A 19,122-nucleotide genomic window follows, 5' to 3' on the forward strand; every position below is an offset into this window, starting at 1 on the left:
TGCAACTTTCCCAGTCATTATATGAGTCTTGGACTTTGAAATTGGAAACTTGAATTCCTGCCTTTTGGGTACATTTAGGTACAAAAAAAAGAAGCAAATATCTTGGGTCTATAGTGTGACTGCAATTTCTTCTGTGCAATAAGCTGGCTGATTAAGAGTTCTTATATTTGCGTGGACAGTGTATGTTGGCTTAGCTAAATCAGACAGTCATTCCTCATCTTAGCAATGAGAAGGCCCCAGAAGCTGAGCAACCCAATCTCCCATGGCATCTTGCTTCTCAGCAAGCTCACCTTGCCTATAAACTCGGGGTTTCTCTTGTTTTAGTAAGTGAAAACAGGGGGACAAAACTGAGGAGCAAATGCAGGCATAATTCAAGAGTCGCAGAATGTCGGCCCAGACGATCCTCTCCCTCTCAAAGCAGGACAAAATGTCTCTATTAGAGACGGAGGCAAAACAAACTTATTTTTATTGACTTTAAATATCTCTGCCAATATTCCAAAGATAAAGTGATGCTACTAAAAAGGATTTTATAATTTCCCACCCTCTTACCATGCTGAGCTCTTCTCAGTCACTCTTTTGTTCAGCATTAGCTGATAAAAGTGGGCAGTGCACTTCTCTCCATTGCAAGACACTTTCATGTGGTATCCCGCAATCCTTTATCAAAGGCAGAGCAGATAGGCTGTTGGTTTATTGACTGAATATCATCTAGTGGGTCAAAGTGTTATTTCCATCAGCCAGTGATAGCTGGAGGTCAAAGGTAAACTTGATGTTTAGCAGTCTGGGAGACCAACACTTCTGGTTTCAAACCTCCTGGTGATCAGTTAATCAATTAACAGCACCTGGCTGCTACTTACCCTCTTAATTCCTGTGGAAGCAGTAAAGGTGTACCTATTAATTATTTATACTGCATTTAACGCCCATCTACTTGAAATTATATCAAGAAATATTAAATATATGGTTGCTTTTTGGTTTGAGTTCTTGCGTAAACAACATTGATCATACAAACTACACTTACCATGGTTATGTTAAGTATGACATGTATTTGTGTGTCTGTCTTTATGTAATGGTCGTGTAGCCCAGTTTCTGGAAATAAGCAGAATGCGTAGGAGGTGCCAGGTGCTGTCAGGTGTCAATTTCACACCCTGCTCAACATTTTCTAAAGACCACACAGGTAAATAAAAATAAACAGTCTTATAAATCTGTAAGCAAAACAGTTCCTTCCAATATTTTTCATGAAAACATCATTTCTTTCAACTCCTAATAAAATCCTTTTTGGAGTTTATGGCTGCGACTGTATATTCCACTGGCTAAAGATGAGACGAATCTGTCTTGTGTGGATGCTTCACCACATTTGAGGCTGTAATATCTTCAAGAATGTGATTTACAAACAGGTGGGTATCAGTTTTTAACATGACCAGTATTTGTGGTATGGTTTGGGGGTTTGGTAATTTTTCATAATGGGCAAATTGAAAAATGTTGCAGCTCTGTTGTGTCAAATCAAGAGTCTTCATATGCATTGCTGCTACAGCTTCTATATCTATTCCCAATGTCACCCATAAACATCCATAAATCTAAATTTTAGGCATCAAAAAACTGGATTGTTGTGGTGGTTAAGGTTTCAGTCATCCTGTGTGGACTGATGGGAGCAGGCCTTGCTATGACAAGTTCCGTTCATCTGTTCTGGATCGTCAATGCAGACGTTTTGTATTCAATGAGTCCCCCCCCCCCAGGTGATATGTATATTCTTCTTACCCTGCTGGGTGACCCGGTACTGGGCCTGTTGTGGCTTTGTGTTGGGTGTATTGCTAAGAACTCTGGGTGGGGAACCTCTGATAGGCCTACCTTACGTCCTGCCTCTGCCATGGGACAACATCCAGGAGGACAGCCACCAATATCACCTGTTTTCTTTTCGCACTGCCATTATGCTCATCAACACTGGAACTATTTTACTAATATCACAGCTCACTGAGTGGCTGTATGAGAAGAGCTTTCTGAAAACGAATCCTCATACCGACTACAACATAAACTACACAGCACCAGTCCTGGTGTCTCAGTGTCTCACTGATCCTCTTAAAAGCACTAAAGAAAGGGAAAATTGTTGTGATGCAATTTTCATGGCAGGAAATAAGCACAAGTGGAAAACAGGCCTCTGAAATAAATCATTTGGAGACCTAAGAGTCACATATGTTTCACATTTTTCAAACTGCTAAAATTTATTAATGTTTTTATTATACAGATTAATGTTTCAGAACGACATTTGGTTGTGCATTGTGAATTTCTTTGTGTCTTGTTTTCCTTTGAAAACGTGTTGATGAGACAAAGAGAAGCAGCGGATCAGACGTTGAACCAGAGATCAAGAACATCTGTGGAGAATCTTGATTTAGATATTAGATAGTTGACTATTTAGAGATTTTGTTCTTATAATTTGGCTGAACTTACCTTCTGATAACTATACACTTATGAACCCAAATAAAATTGAGATTTAAACTTTTGTTATTTGATTTTTACTCAAAGTAGCAACAGCTACTTTTCATTAACAAATAACTTCAGTTTGTAGCTCACACAAACTTTTAAAGTTACCTGTGTGCTAACTGGACTGTTTATGGAATATTAGCTTTACATAGTTTTCAAAAACATTTGCCTAAAACCCAACAGCTCCCCAGTTTGAGACCAGGAGGAGACACAAAATGTGCCCTCTGTATTACAGAAGTAGCCGAAAGAAACACAGAGTTACATTGTTTCCAACAATTAAGCTGGTTCTTTAAGCAATAGTGGAGTTATATAAGTGAATGAGAACTTTTAAACTCAACTGCTGAAACTAAAATATTTTACACTGCCATTTTTTTAAAGGAGACCTATTATGCTCATTTTAAGCTCCATATTTTTTATCATAGATACTGTTAGAGCAGCTTTGAATGACTTGTAGTTGAAAATATACATTATATATCTCTGTGCAGCCTCTTAGTTTAGTCACTGTTAGCTCTCTGTTGGCTCCTCTGACTGTTTGCCCCTTGTGGGTTTGCTCTAAATGACATCATAAAGATCCAAGAGAGGAAAAAAAAACCCATTGGTGCAAGCCAAGCATTTATAGCAGTCTAAAGCCTGAGGTTTTGGCTTCTTTGTCTGTTTGAACGCTGACCTCACAACTTGAAAATTTGGACAGAAAATAAGTGGTAGCATAATAGGTCCCCTTTAAATCATTTGTGAGTCTCAGCATGTGTTTTGAAAGTTTCCTCTTGCCGGAATATTTTACCACACTTCAAACACTGGAAAGACTTTTTGCTTGAGTGTATCACCAGGTGTCTTTTCTGTGCTCTCAAAGTGCGGAAGGACTTCGGACACAGCGAGCACCTATAAGGACTCTCCCCCGTGTGCTGGCGGGTGTGAACAGTCAGCAGGCACTTTGCGATGAAGCCTTTCCCGCAGTGTTTGCACGTGTACGGCCGCTCGCCTGTGTGAAACCTCATGTGAAGCCTCAGCTCCCCAGAGGACAGAAAAGCCTTCCCGCACTCGGTACACAGATAGTTCTTTTCCCCTCGGTGCATGCGCATGTGTCTCGACAGATGCTGGATTGATGTTTTTCCGCATATGGGACATTTGTATCGGCGGTCTCCTGTGTGTATACGGACGTGCAGAGCAAGGATATTTGAAGACCTAAAGCCTTGACCGCAGTACGAACACAGATATGGAGTCTCGCCTGTGTGAATCCGACGGTGCACTGTCAGCGACCACTTGGAGGAGTACTTCTTGTCACACTTGTCACAGTGGAATGGAAGAGTGTGTGTTTTAATGTGGCTGGTTAGGGCTGATACATCCTTAAAGACCTTCCCGCAATACTCACAAGTGTCCGTTATCCTCCTCATCTTAGGAGTGAACGTTTGATCTTTGACTCTCTGAAAGACGCAGTCTTTCCCAGGATCTGTGATGGGATTAGATTCCTGGATCAGATGCTCTTCTCTGATGTGCCTGAGAAGTCCTGACACATGGCTGTCAGAGTAGGGACACAGAGAGCAGGTCTGCAGCTGCAAAGGTGCACAATTTAAATCTGAAAATGGGAAGATAATGAGGACTCATAAGAATGTGGAAATTCAATGGAAAACAGTTATTCTCAAAGGCGTCAGTGCTTGCATACCTGAGCAGTATGAAGATGCCATGCCATCGCTTTGTTCATGTTTTAACTTTAGGCCTTTAATTTCTTTCTCACAGCCCTTCACAGGTGCTTTGCAATCAGCTGGCTCTTCAGCCTCGCTGTAATCAGACTGTCTTTCATCTTTGCTGCTTGAAAGCTCATCCAGTTGTGCTGAAACATGCTGGAAGTTTCCTTTGGGATTAAACAACAGCTTTGGCAAAAACATATTCTCGTCAGCCTGAGAACAGCCTATGAGAGACAGAAAAACTCACATTAAATACTGATGTGCAGCCTTCCTAATACAAGTTTTGTTGTATTCCAATAGATTTAACTTCTGAATAGTTTTATTTCCAGGCTGAAAATTTTAAACTTGAGTTAATTTTGAAGCTTATTTACTTATCAACAGTTTAGCAAGCCCAGTCAGCTGATCATATTTTAACCAGGGTAGTAACCTATTCACATTTGCTTCCGTTTCCTGACTGTTGCTGATGGAAGTTCAGTAGCGCCTTCAGCTGATCAGGTTCCAGAATAAGCCGTGCACATTCTTCTGTGACAGAGGGAGCGGAGCTGAGCCACTGTGCAGTCTGTGAAAGGTTTGCAAAACACTTCATGAGAATGCGGTGCTGTCCCGTATTCAGTAAGTGAAAATAAAATAAAAAAATTAATTAATTAATTAATAAAAAAAAAAAAAGAGAGAATGCGGTGCACAATCAACAGAATAAAGCATGCTGACACATCGCTGATCAATTTGTATTCAGTAGTTTGCTTAAGGTCATGGAGCACTACAGTGTGTGTGTATTGATATGAAAGACCACACATTTAAACCTTACCTGTCTAATATCAGGGATTGGTAAGAGATTATCCAGCCTGGAGATGAATTTCCACACCAAAGCTTGCAATGTGACATCATACTGTTTGCCATAGTATATGGAGAAGACCTCCTAGAACAAATGGGAAAAAGGTCATTTCATCTCACTTTACCAAATTTGAAACAACTCTCCAACTCAGATTTGTCCAGTGGATAAACCCTTCTTCACAGGAATTTTGCAAAATGTCTGGATAATCCAGTTAATCAAGATAATCTAGTTTTCTAGTTAAAAAAAACATCATTCTTCCATAATGATAGCAAGGACTGGAAATCTTTGTGTAATTCCTATTAAGACGTGTATCTTTGTCCTGGATGTTTTTCATGAAAGTCTGAGATGGTAAAGTGGAAAGAATTGAACTAACAAACTGAAACATGAACTTGTTGCAAAAACTGAAATGGAAAAAATAGTTGAGCTCTTTCTTCTCAAATAAAGTTCACTCATTACATATTTTTCAATTATGATAACTGTGTTACTGTGCGTCTCACCTTATAAAACCTCTGTCTCTCCTCTGGGTCCTCCAGTATGGCATGAACAACCTCCACAAAGTTGGACTTTGAATTTTCCAACTCGGTGGCATCCTGTCAAATGGTGTCAAAGACAAACATGTTTAACATGTATATGCTGGGTTCTTTAAACATAAAAAATTGTAATCATTTGATAATTGATAATGGAGTGTGAGAAATGTGCTGAGATCTGGTCAATGTGTATTATAGCTGAAGGACACAGCCCACAGTCTCAGGATTAAACATTTGGAGGCTACTTTTAATTTGTACAGAAATATTAAATAAACAGAGTTTTCAATTTGAATATGTGAAAGTAAACTAGGATTTTAAAAAACAAACAAACATCAAAAGAGTTTATTCAAAGCTCAAAAGCTCAGTGAAACATCAGTAATAAATATGCTATGAAAAAAGCAGGGAAAAAAATCAAAGAAGCTCAGCATAACTGAACAAACATGGGACCAACGCTGATCTTAAATCGGAAAGGCGTGTTCAGTGTCTCAGGCGAAGTATAGACTAGCCCTACTTTTTAAATGTTCAAGGGGGTTAAGGAAGGAATGTTACTTAATTTGAGCAGGCAAAGAGCAAAGGTGCAAAATAGGGGTGCAAAGACTGAATGAATGCATGTTATACACATGTTAATTTACCATTTGATAACAACGGGGCATCCATTTAATGACCACTGTGCTTGCAAAATGGGAAATCGAAATAACTAATGCGACTACTTCTTTGTTGTTTGCTTATTTTCATATTTCACTAAGGTCAGTTGAGAAACACGATTGTTTCTGATTTAAAAAACATGTTGCTCAAAGTTACTAAAAGCTCAAGGCTTTCAGAAAAGAGCTGGAAGCCAACCTAATTTCATCATTTGTGCTAAATTCTTTGGTAAAGACGTTTTTAAAAGTCTGAAAGAACATAAAATGTATACAGAGTGAAACTGTACCCGAGAAACCTACCTCCTGTTCACAGCTTAAGGTGAGGTCTCGGATGACATTCAGGTGGGGCTGGATATTCAGCAGGTCAGTCGTGTTCTCGTTGAGACACAACTCCAGCACAAGCTGAAAGAGACATTTTCAAATGCTAATTAATGATCTACACTATCCATCCATCCATCCATTCGCTTCCGCTTATCCTTTTCAGGGTCGCGGGGGGTGCTGGAGCCTATCCCAGCTGTCATAGGGCGAAAGGCGGGGTACACCCTGGACAGGTCGCCAGTCTGTTGCAGGGCTAACACATAGGGACAGACAACCATTCACACTCACTCGCACATTCACACCTAGTGACAATTTGGATTATCCAATTAACCTATCCCCACAAGCTGCACGTCTTTGGACGGTGGGAGGAAGCCGGAGTACCCGGAGAGAACCCACGCAAACACGGGGAGAACATGCAAACTCCACACAGAAAGACCCCGGCCTGATGGTGGAATTGAACTCAGGACCTTCTTGCTGTGCGGCAACAGTGCTAACCACCGTGCCACCGTGCTGCCCTTGATCTACACTAATTAAGTATTTTTCCCCTTAGTTTGTTGTTGAATATTCATAAAATATACTCTAATGTGGGCCTCTCACCCTGGCTCTCAGTCTGAGTAGGAGTTGCACTCTCTCTCTGGTTGTCAGCAGCTCTGGAGCCACCTCCGTCACTAACTTCACCAGCTCCTCCACCTTTCTGTACTGCGCCACATTACAACACTGAACCACCTGCCAGGCAAAGGCGCACATCAGTCGCAGAGTTGGAACGAGGAGGCACAACGAGGAGACGGACAAACGGCAACCTGCAGAGAGAATAAGAAAGACTGAAAAATCTAAATTAACAAACAAACGAAATTGGCATATTTAATTATCAAGCTATTATTTTGTGTCTGTAAAGTCTAAAAAGAGCATGTTTTAAATTGCAGGAAGTGAAAGCGGAGTTAGTGGATTGAGAAAAGGTTAGTTGATGTGTATGAAAGCAGGGGGGGGGCTTTGAGATTTGCTCCCTGGCTTGTTTTTAATTATTACCGTGTTACAACAAGGTTGTTTGGAATTCACAGGGTGAATGCTTTGCAGGAATGCAGCGTTGAGTTTCTATTCATGGATCCTGCATAGTTTAGGTGGAGCTGATCTTGCTTAAGAGGTGTCTTCAGTTGTGGAAGGTCATTTAATCCGTAAACAATTAATTGTAAAAATAATACAAATATTTGATCGTACTGTAACTCACTTTACTGAAAGCTACAGCAAATTTAGTCATCTTGGCTGCGATAATCCCTTCCACACAGAGACCCACATCCCATCATGTTTACTGCAGCTGCCACTGTAAAGTGAATAAACAGGAGCTCATTTTACCCTCCGCTGTGTCAGGTAGGCTCTGCTGTGATGTCTGCAGAGATGCACGCTGTGAATCTCTGACTGGTTTAGTTTCAGTCTCTGTCTTGCTGCGACTGAGGACTTTATCCATGATGGCAAACCATCTGCTTTTTTGCTTTTCCGGGTCTTCCTGTGCCTTGATCCTTCTGTACTTTTGTGTCAGGAGTGCTATTTTCGACCTGCATTGACTCGTGGTCTTATCAAAACCCTGAGTGGCGAGCTCGGAGCTCAGCTGAGCAAAGGCTCTCTCGTTTCTCGGATTTGATCGAAGCTGCTCCTGGATGCTTTCCTCTGCCCATCGACTGAGCAGAACTCTGACTTCGTCTGGTGTCCAAACAGCCCACAATTTATCTGCTGGAATCAAAAAAAGAATATAGCAACAGATCAGCAAATTTTTTTCTGCTCAAAACTATTTATTATTACGTTTTAAACAACTTACCATCCACGTGCTCATGTTCTGTTGATTTAGGCTTTTTCTGCACAACGCATAAATTCACCTCTTTCAAAGTTGCTCCATCAGCGTCAAAAACACTATCCAAAATAGCAAACCAGTCGCCTTTAACAACTCCATATAGCTCCATGTGCTTAACTTTTTTGTACTCCTCTTTAAGCTCATTCACTTTGACGCTGCACTGACGTGGTGTCTTGTTAAACCCCACCAGTGATAGCTCACTGCTGAGGTACGTGAAAACCTGATCGCTCGCTGCGGTGAGAAGCTGTTTCTGAATGTTTGGTTGTGCCCAAAGTGTCACCAGCACTTGGACTTCATCAGGCAACCACAGCGTTTCATCTGAAAATGCACAGAAATTTAAGAATAAAAAAAAGTGCATGAATTATGACTTATGTTTACCTAAGAAACACAAAAATATTATTTATTATAGAATTAAAAGTAATCAATTTGAGAGATAACTTGTCAAAACCACAGTTATGAGGACACAGTTAGGTCAATAACTACTCTTAATGGTAGGAGTTATTTCATAGTAGTTTATTTCCAACTTACCATCTGTATCCACATCCAGGGCAACGGCCTGTACAGCTAGGGAGTGCACTGTAGAGGAATTCTGCACTGTCTGTGAACGCTTTGCTGTGAGAGCCTGGGAACTGAGGACTTCATCCATAATGGCAAACCACACACTGCTGCTTCCACCCCTGTATTGGCCGTTCTTGATCCTCTTGTACTCCTGCTTTAGCTTTTTGATCTTCTCCCTGCATTTCTTTGGTGCTTTGTTAAAACCGAGCAAGGCCAGTTTGGAACTGAGACAAGTGTAAACTTTATTATTTCTCACGTTGAGGAGAAGCTCCCGTTGAACCTCGGGGTTTGCCCAAAGCGTCAGCAATGCTTGGACCTCTTTACTCGACCAACAACACAAGGGGGTGTCTGTGAAAGTAACAGAAAATTATTTATTCAAGCCGTAAAGCAGCCTTACTTGTAAATATGTTTGGCTTGATAACTACTTGCCTTTGATTGACGTTTGTACAGCAGTGGAGGTGACTGGATTGCTTGTAGAAGGACCATCAAATTCATGAAGCTGAACAGAATAGAAAGAAGATACTTGTGGAATCCCTGCAGGACAAGCTTTTGGTCTGGGCAGAGTGAGTTGCAGTGAATGGGTGGATGTCGTACAGCTTTCTGGAGTGTCTGTTACAGCGGGTGGACCTTAAAGAGACAAATAACTAATTAAAATTGGCAAAACTGGGAAGTTAATGTGTTATTCAGTACTGTCCAAAAGTCTTGAGCCACCCTCAGTTTCTTTGTTTTTCTATGTAAGTGCCTTCTCTCTCAAATTCACGCACATTCATAGTCCGATGGATGCATCGGAGAGCAACTTGGGGTTACTCCAAAGACATTTGGCATGCAGACTGAGGATTGATCATTAGAAAGAGTAGTAGCTCTACCTCATGAGCTACAGGCACCCCATATAAGGCATAACAGAGTTTGTACAGTTCTAAGGTGCTTGAAAGTCAATATTTGATATGACCATCTTTATTCCTCAACACACCTTTTACTCTCTTACGCAAGCCTTCTTTTGGAAATTAAATGAAGAAAAAAACTTTTCCTCTGAATATGGTCAGGTCTGGATTCAAAATAAGTGAAAAAGCAGCCAGTGCCCAGAGAAAAAGTTCAGAAAACCTGGAAAACTGTTGCTAAAGACCACTTTTTAAAAAAAATTAAGAGGTGAGGAGTGACTCAAGCCTTTTGCACAGTAATGAGCAGCAAAAACATTAAACAGAAACTATAACAAAACAGCTTGCATCAAGTTCAACAGCTCAGTATACTAAAATACAATATAACATACAAAAACAAACTAAACAGACAGTAAAATAGAGAAGAGAAGCAAGAATCCATATAAAATCTAACTGCTGTTAGTATTTGCTGTACTTTGCATCTGTATTTAATTTATTTCTCTCCAACTTACTTGCTTCCACATCAGGAACCATGACTTCCAGTACCACAGAAGACGGCCGCTCTCTGCTCTGTGTCCGGGCACTCTTGTCACCCATGATAGTGTCCATAGCATCATACCACCTGAAGGTCTTTGTGACTGCCTCACTCCTTTCACCGTGTCTCCTCGTGTTTCTGTATTCCTGTTTAAGTTTCTTTATCTTGGCTCTGCACTGTTTAGCAGAGCGGCTTATTCCCAGAGCAGCCAACCTGCCTGACATCTCCCTGTAAACGGTCTCGTTTCTGAAGGATTCCTCCAGGTCACGCTGGATTTTCTCCTCTGACCACACACCGATAAGCGCTTGGGTCTCTTCATGAGACCAGTGCACCAGCGGCTCCATGATCTCTCCTTTCTTGCAGTTCAGAAATCCAGAGCAACTAAGAGAAGCTGGAATGTTTTCACTTTTTTTTTTTCAACATGGCGCTCCTTCCTCCTGTCGCCTAAATGACGTCACCTCATTGGAGCCAGTGAAGTGGAGCGTTGCCTAGATACGGCTCGGCTGAGGGCGGAGATAGTGGTTGATTACGGTTTGGCTCATAGCGGACCAGAGGCGTGCCATCCTGGGCCAGTGGAAATGCGCGGTTAGGTGCCACATTGGTGACGGAAACCGCCCCGTAGTTATGGACTGAACTGAGACCAGTGTTGCCAACTTAGCGACTTTGTCGCTATATTTAGCGACCTTTTTTCTAAAAAGCGACTAGCGACAAATCTGGCGACTTTTTCTGGTGTTATTGGAGACTTATTTATGACGACTTTTTGGCGTGAAAGCGCATATCGCTCTTACTCTCAATAAGCAGCGGGTGCTGCTGCGGTGGGCACCTCGCCCGTGCCAAAGCTCACAGGCCAAGGATAGTCCTCCCCCAGCGGCTATCAGGGCAGGAGATGTTCACACCTATGCGTCCAAACTGCAAATGAATCGCGCATGAGCGAAGCCGCTGCTCCCGCACTGACTGTAATGCAGTCAGTTCTTCTTTTACTGTTATGTTGTTTTGTGGACCACAAGGTTTATAACTACTTATAAACACACACACACACACACACAAGGTAACGCCACCAGAGTGCCTATTTCGGGTCACTTTTGCCGGTCCAAGCCCGGAAAAGGAGCAGGGTTGGAATTGTTACATTAAAAAAAAACAATAATTGCTAAAATAAATTTAATTTGTAGTTCTAAATAAATCATAAATGCATTTAAGACGTTTTTTTACTGACTTTATGTCTCTTCCACGATATTATTTCTCTCTCCAACAGGGTAGGTTACAATATATTAGCATGACCAATTATATTAGCATGACCAATTATGCTAATTAGATGGCGATGACGTCATTTAGCGACTTCTAGCGACTTTTAGGACAGCCAATAGGGATTTCCCTTACTGAGGAATTGGCAACACTGGACGGCACCGCGACAGGGCGTTTCCATGAAGTTAAAAAAGAGCAAGCGGCATCATTTTTCGGTTGGAAGTGGCACACTTAAAATCCGACGGTTTCTTTAGTTATGGTTCCGGCGATATATATAAATAAATAAAATAGGAGGACCTGTAAGCGGTTTTACCGTGCTGTCGTACAAATGGTTACAAGAAAGCGAGCTAGCTGTTCCTGGACCACTGTCTTTAATAGGAGGCTTACTATACAGTCACATAAAACTAGGTTTAAAACATTTTAACATGAATGGGAAACAGTTGCAGCAATTTATTGAAACATATGCAAACATACTTGGTAATATAATAATAAAAAAAAAAGCAAAAAAAGACTTCAGACACAGTCTGAACTATATATAGTATATTACACTAAGAATATAAAACAATACTGAAACTAATTAAAAAAATATACACTTAGTATAGTAGTTCAACACTACTAGTAAGAACTATAATAAATCTTCTGCCTGTATATTCAGATACACTAATAGAGGCATTTTTCTTTATTATAGTTATTTTGGTTTTTTTAAAGCATGTTGTTTACATACTAAAGCTATCTAAATTCAGGACATTCAGAAGACAGTACGGTGGGCATATTGTTGTCGTGAATTAAAATTTAACAAAATACACCAGTGAGAGATGTTTGCCACAAATATTTATTTTACTGAAAAACATCACAAAAAATACTGAGAGTAAGTATATTTCTTTGGGGGTTACATAAACAAAAATGGAATTCACAGAACAACCTCATCACATATTTGCATAAGGTTAAATGGTTGTGCACAGATGAAATAAAGGTCGTCTGTTTCTTGATATTACGTGAACACACACACACACAAAACAACTATCAGTTTTAAATCACAAATACATGAATTATATCACTAAAACTATTTGAAAGGCTTACAGTTCATGTTTCATTTAAAAAAAAAAAAGCATGTGGTGGAAGTAGTTTTAATTACTAAAATTTCCACAAGAATAGGACAAGTTAAAATGTTTCGTGGCAACACTACAGCATTTTATTACACAGCAGTTTATCTACAGTCACATGCGCTGAAATACTTTTGTTTATATGATACTCATCTCTTAAGTGTTTGCTATATTTAGATAGCCTCTTCAATAGCATGATGCTGGGAAAACATTTTTATCAATGAACATGACTTTTTTTTCTACATAAAATGATTAACAACATTTTAATTCACAATCAGAAATGCTCTTGGCTACCTTAATTTCCAGATAATGTGACATTTTGGCTAACTTCATCACCTAAAGTTAATTTGTCACATTGCCTTATTTTAAGAACATAAACAGTGGATTCTTCATTAAGATGCTCCAGCTAGTCAGGCACTGATTATAGCACGCTATAACTCTGGTCTGTAGAGTCAATGATTCCTAACATCACTTTAATGACTCAGTGCCTCAACATTAAAACACTTTTATTGAAATGTCAGCGTTTCTTCAGTTAATAATCATCGCTGACCTCCTCTTCCTCATCAAACTTCCTCTTGAGGGAGAGCTTCTTTTGCTTACCCCTGTGCCTCCGCTTACCGGAGAAATCAGGGTTGGCTTCTCTTGTGTGCAGCTGTTCGTGTTTCTTCAGAAGTCCGGGGACAGAGAATCCCTTCCCGCATGTGTCGCACGTCCAGGGCTTCTTGCACGTATGTGTCCTTTTGTGGACGTTCAGGTGGGATGCCAGCTTGTAAGTCTTCCCGCACACATCGCAGCTGAAGGGCCGCTCATTGGTGTGCAGCCTGATGTGGACCTTTAGATTGCCAACCTGAGTGAAGGTCTTTTCACATATAGTGCACCGGTAGGGTCTTTCTCTGGTGTGGATCCTCAGGTGAACCCTCAGGCAGTACTTGCTGGAGAATTTCTTTTGGCAGACAGGACATGGGATCTTTGCTTTGGGGACATGGTCCTGCTGGTGTCTCTTCAGGTCAGACAAATAGACAAAGGTCTTTCCACACTGGGAACAGAGATACTGGCGGTCGCCAATGTGGTAGCCCATGTGTCTCTTCAGCAGGCTGGGGACGAGGAATCTCTTCCCGCAGCGCTCACACATGTGAGGGCGATCTCTGGTGTGCCAGCGCTCGTGGTTCGACAGCTTGAAAGCCGTAGGAAAAACTTTATTGCAGTGCTTGCAAGGAAACGTCATCTGGCTTGTGTGGCACTCCATGTGTCTTTTGAAGTAGGTGGACTGCGTGAAACCCTTGTTGCAGATGTTACAAAAAAATGGCTTTTGCCCACTGTGGGCGAGAATGTGCTTCGTCAGGCTCTGGAGTTTTGTGAAACACTTCCCGCACTGCCCACAAGCGTAAGGACGAGATGCGTTGTGGGTCTTGAGGTGGTTGTTTAGGAAAGCCTGTGTTCGGAAACTTTTGTTGCATGCTGAGCAGTGGAAAGGCTTCTCTCCTGTATGAATTCGTTCGTGGTCCATCAGCTTGGACTGATAGGGGAAGCTCTTATCACACACACTGCAAGTAAACCTGTCGCCCAGAGGCCTAAATTGCTTTTTTCTTCTTATGCTTGGCCTTGCGTCATCTCCAGCACTCAGCCTGGGTGGAGGAAGAGGTGGGAGGGCAGGGAGTGACAGAGAGTTGGAGGCTATCTGTGACACCCACTGATGCAAAGTGACACGCTGAGTCTGGGGCTTCTGGCCATCTTTTGTTCCCGCACCATCTGCATTTGGTAAAGTGGGAGCAGTTTTGCACGGCACCGTAACTACCCTGAAAGGGATTGATTTCAAAGGCAGTGGCTGTGGTGCTGGTTTCTCTGCTTCTGATGGTGGCGGTTGGGGTGCATTATTCTCTTTGCTCTGCGGAGTTGGAGCAGGCTGTTCTTGTGCAGAACTCTCTTTCTGCACCAAATTCTCCTTTTGAGCTGCTGTTGTGACACTCCTTTCCTTTGATGCAGAGCTATAAAGTGTTTTAAAATCATACCGCCCCCTGCGCGGAGGACTGTAAATGTTGACTGCTGGGCTGTCAGGGTCATCTGAAATTACAGCCACGTCTTCGGTGTCACTGACAGAAGTTTGGTTTGTTTCTTTAGCTGTGACCTCTACTGTTTTTGGAGATTCTGGTGGTGGATCAACAGGTTTGGGCCGGAAGGCAAGTGAAGAGAGGACACAGTCGCCCACTGAAGACGAGATAGTGGCTGCACAAAAAGAAGTGCACATTTTTTAAATTGAACTGAACGAGTTATAATACCAACAAGCTTAGACACCCATATATCTGTTGTTATATTTTGATAAAAAAAGGAATAAAAATTAAAAAAACAAAAACTTTCAATCTTTACACAGCCTAAAGTATACCTTTAACACCAAGGAGTCCTTTGGCCTGCTGGTGTAGAAGGAGTGTCTTCAGATCCACTGGATCAGGGATAAAGCCTCCACATGCCTCCAGAACACTGGGCTCCGTTGAAATCATGGCACCAAGCTGAAGTTCAGGCATTAAAATTAATTAATGCTTCTTTCAGTTGCTTCCTTATAAGAAAAGACTCGGCACAGTGGATGGATGCACATTAGGGCTAGGCTATATCATACCGTTCACGATAATATCGGTGTAATTTTGGGCAACGATAGGAAAATGATCGCGATAGAATATGGGTAAAACACGCATGCACCCTAGGTTTGCATACGCAAATGGCGGCGACGTAGAATGTGAAAAGCGAAAGCGGATCGTTAAATGAAACGGATGAACCAGAATTGGTTTGTAAAAATGCTGCAACTTCAATGGTGTAGAACTGGTTTGGCTTTCGTCCGTCAGATACACAACAAAGCACTATTTTTGGTAGCGCATGCTAGCGGGCCGTCGTTATTACCGTGTTTTTTGGAAAATACGACACACTTAAAATACATCCTTTGATTTTTTCTTAAAATCGACAGTGCCCCTTATAATCCCGTGTGCCTTATGTATGAATTCTGGTTGTGTTTACTGACCTTGAAACGATTTTATGTCGTACATGGCGCTCGAAAATCTGTCAAATGTTTTAGTACGACTTTGCTAAGCTACGAACCCGCACCGCTTGATGGATTGTCGGAGCGTAGGCAGGCGCCTCGCGGAGTGATACGTACTGTGCTTCAACACAATATTACCGTATTTTGTGTTTATCACCTCTTTTTAAGTTTTGTGGATGTTATACATGGTTATGCTGAGGATATGTCGGCCAATTTCCACTGGAAATGCCTTTTGGTTAAACTGTCAGCGAGGAATTTGCACTGTTACATTTTTATATAACTTTAATGCACATAAAAAACAGCTGCTTGTTTAAGTGAAAATACATTGATGGGGTTTTTTCCACTAATAAAGTTGTGGAGTTGTAAAGTATTTTGTCTAGTGTCAATTATATCGTTATCGCAAATTTTCAAATGTATATCGTGATAAATATTTTTGGTCATATCGCCCTGCTCTAATGCACATATTTGATTTGGCACAGATTTTTATACCGGATGCCCTTTTTGACACAGCCCTTCCAGGGATTTGAGTCTACATTTGTCTACATTTTCACATTAGACAAATAAAAACCTTTAAATAGAGACTTTAAAATTTCTGTTATCAGTGTCAAACAGACAGACAATTAATTTTCTAACTCTGACCTACATTTATGATAAAAAATAATTAGGTGCTCCATTATCCATGGCGTAGAGACGTACAGCAGACACCCTAGCGTGTCTGGACACTTTAATGAGTGTTAAGATGAATAAGAATTATATTCTGCTTTAGTTGTGGCCAATTACGGAACCGGATAAACACTCTGAAAGTCTGCAACAGCATGTTTTGCAACTGAATTTAGATCCTGAGAAAAGACATGTCGGATCTCTAAAAAGTAGCCCACCCTGCTGTGAGAGCCCTGGGATAAATGTCATAAATGTATCACAAAGGCATACCTGGGACAAATTGGGCATAGGAAGAAGTTGCTCCAGCTTGCACACTAAGCCTGCAATCAGAGTCTGCAGTGCTGTGTCAAACTTTGTGCCATACTGAACAGGGAACACTTCCTATTGAGGGAAAAAAAAAATGTTTAACCATGTTGTAAACAGTAAATGGCATATCTCTAAACACTATACTGACAACAAAAGAGGAAATACAAGGGTTACAACCAGTGCCTGTATAATACCACATTAGCATGTTTACCCTGAAGAAGCGCTTCCTCTCAGTAGGGTTTTTAAGCAGATTCTGGACCAGTACCATGAAATTTGTTTGCGATTTCTCCACTTCTGCATCCTTCTGCAGCAGAGGAAACACTTAAACTCAGATTTAATCCACGCATTTAAAAAAAAATTGCAAATGAAACTTTCAAGCAGAATAGTTTTTTGCACACCTACCCCTGATAATGTGGAGACCTTTAATTTATTTATAAGAGTCTGTATCGCCTTAGAATCCGGTGGACCGTCTTTACGAAGCAAATCCAAAATGATCTGCAGCACAAGAGCACATTAGTCACCATACAGATTGTATTAACTGCCCCCCGCCACCACCACCAATTGTAGTGTAAAGGAGGCTTGTAAAAAATAAATAAATAAAAAATCACTAATCTAGACTCATACAATTTATGGATTACTCTCAGCTTCATAATCATCAACTAGCATTTGATGCAGACACACAAACAGCTCACCCTTGCTCTCAGCCCCAAGATCAGCTGGGCAGTCTGTTTGAAACTCATGAGGTCAGGAACAGTCTGTACCACCATGGTCACAAACTCCTCCACTTTCCCATACTGCTTAACGTTTTTCTGCCGTACGACCTGCCAGATGTACGAATACGTCAGCTGCAGAGGAGATGCCATAAGGCGAAGGGAGGCCAAGGGAAGGGCACCTGAAAACGAGTTTGAAAACATTACGTTGCACAATGTGGCTCTTACTGTGCTGTTATGAGGCCAATATTTAAAAAAAAAAAAAGTCATCTCCGGCATCCACACCCACAAACTTAGCACAAATCCGCCCTGTGTCAGTGATAGCAAATTGGCGAGTTTTGGTCATAGAAAAACTTCAGACGTTGTGCCATTTGTGGGGTTGTGCCATTGCTGCCTGTAGGGGGCGCTGTAGCGCAAGCGGGAGGCTTTTGAAGGCTGCAGAGAAGCCGCAGAGGGTCTGAAAAAGTGCACGCCTGCGTGTGCGTGTGCAATAGTGTAGAGAATGAGCGCCAATTTTCTGCAGAGCTGGATTCAAACTTCAAGTAGATGTTGGGCTCATCTTACCGTTGTTCGTGGGAGTTAGCGTAAACGATAATATACAAAGACAAACGAGTGCATCCGGAGGATGGATGTTTTAATTTAAAAGCTTTAGCCTCCTGAGCTAGTTAGCCATGTAACTACTTGTCAAACAGCGCTCAAAAATATCCTGAGAGATGTAACTGCATTCAGGGTGGCTATAGGTTTAGAGGAAAGTGTCTGCTTACTGCAACAGATGGATGGCGTTGCATCTTCTTTTCTCACCGCCTGTCTCGGTGGCGGATAGCGACAGATAGCTTACAAGCGTTAGCTTAGCAACTTACTTGTAGTATGAGAGCGTTTTTCCATACTGTGCTCAGGATGCGTCACCACTTCAAGAGACGGTCAACCGACAGCACCAGACAGACTGTAACAGTTTAAATCGAAATGTAACGTTTTTAAAGTAATAAACCGTCTTTAGCTTGAGCGTCAAGCCAGGAAGAATAATGGCGACCGCTTAGCAGCGGCTTTCCAAAACAAAAGTCCGGGTACATCCGGCGGATGTTCCTAAACAATATAAAAGCACCAAAATCTTCATTGTTCAGGAGGAGGAAGAAAAACTATGAAAAGTTTCTTTAAATTATTACAATAGTGAGTCAATTGACAAGGAGGCGAGCTTCATATAATGAATCCAGTGCAGTGTAAACCAGCATTAGGAACAGGCTGTGTATAAATATTCAGTTGGAAATCTTTTTGTTTTTGACTGGGACAAAAGAGAAACAAAACAACCCCCCCCAAAAAAACAAAAAACAACTAGCTGCTCATATACACTCACTTGCCCCTTTAGTAGGTGCACCTGTTCAACTGCCTGTTAACCCAAATATCTAATCAGGCAATATAAACCAAGCATTATATTGAGAGTCAACAAAGCAACGTAATATAAGTAACTTTTGCATGGTTTTTGCTACCAGACAGGTTGTTCTGAGTACAGAAACTGCTGATCTGTTGGGATTTCCCCACAAACATCTCTAAGGTTTATAGAAAATGGTGCAGAAAATGAGAGAAAATAACCAGTCAGCAGCAATCTTTGCTTTTGCACAATTTGAACCTTGAAGCAGATGGGCAACAGCAGCAGACCACACCAGGTACCAATCCTGTCAGCTAAGGACAGGAAACAGGCTATAGTTCACACAGGTTCACCAAAATTGGCCCAAGATTGGCCAGTGGTGAGTACAAAATGCCTGGGTAATGTCACAAATGCCTGGGTAATGCCACTG

The 19,122-nt window shown here is 41.4% G+C and overlaps 2 protein-coding genes across 5 annotated transcripts; both read right to left on the reverse strand.

Moving 5' to 3' along the window:
• Positions 1-1,882: 1,882 nt before the first annotated feature.
• On the reverse strand, positions 1,883-10,934 carry LOC147310406 (uncharacterized). 2 transcript variants are annotated; one of them, XM_086269845.1, is made up of 12 exons: positions 10,261-10,934; positions 9,303-9,500; positions 8,844-9,221; positions 8,283-8,633; positions 7,823-8,194; positions 7,070-7,272; positions 6,455-6,556; positions 5,484-5,576; positions 4,960-5,070; positions 4,590-4,713; positions 4,133-4,378; positions 1,883-4,045 (listed from the first exon to the last, which is right to left on the reverse strand). In XM_086269845.1, exons 1-12 carry the CDS (start codon positions 10,625-10,627, stop codon positions 3,198-3,200), a joined length of 3,393 nt encoding a protein of 1,130 aa, XP_086125971.1. In that variant the 5' UTR covers positions 10,628-10,934; the 3' UTR covers positions 1,883-3,197. The 2 variants fall into 2 exon arrangements, with proteins under 2 accessions (XP_086125971.1, XP_086125970.1); XM_086269844.1 differs by having other exon boundaries at positions 1,884-4,045; positions 7,823-8,197.
• Positions 10,935-13,117: 2,183 nt separating this feature from the next.
• Positions 13,118-18,619, reverse strand: LOC147310407 (uncharacterized). 3 transcript variants are annotated; one of them, XM_086269491.1, is made up of 7 exons: positions 18,190-18,619; positions 17,312-17,511; positions 17,022-17,114; positions 16,831-16,920; positions 16,584-16,694; positions 15,009-15,132; positions 13,118-14,851 (listed from the first exon to the last, which is right to left on the reverse strand). In XM_086269491.1, exons 1-7 carry the CDS (start codon positions 18,212-18,214, stop codon positions 13,161-13,163), a joined length of 2,334 nt encoding a protein of 777 aa, XP_086125617.1. In that variant the 5' UTR covers positions 18,215-18,619; the 3' UTR covers positions 13,118-13,160. The 3 variants fall into 3 exon arrangements, with proteins under 3 accessions (XP_086125617.1, XP_086125616.1, XP_086125618.1); XM_086269490.1 differs by having other exon boundaries at positions 16,831-16,923; positions 18,190-18,618; XM_086269492.1 differs by having other exon boundaries at positions 16,831-16,923; positions 18,094-18,618.
• Between the last annotated feature and the right edge of the window lie 503 nt (positions 18,620-19,122).

The sequence above is a fragment of the Aulonocara sp. 'chitande type north' Nkhata Bay genome, linkage group LG17 (genome assembly GCF_057382095.1).
Source record: "Aulonocara sp. 'chitande type north' Nkhata Bay isolate Kocher_YH1m ecotype deep benthic linkage group LG17, A_spYH_male_GT1.1, whole genome shotgun sequence".
Lineage (NCBI taxonomy): Eukaryota > Metazoa > Chordata > Actinopteri > Cichliformes > Cichlidae > Aulonocara > Aulonocara sp. 'chitande type north' Nkhata Bay.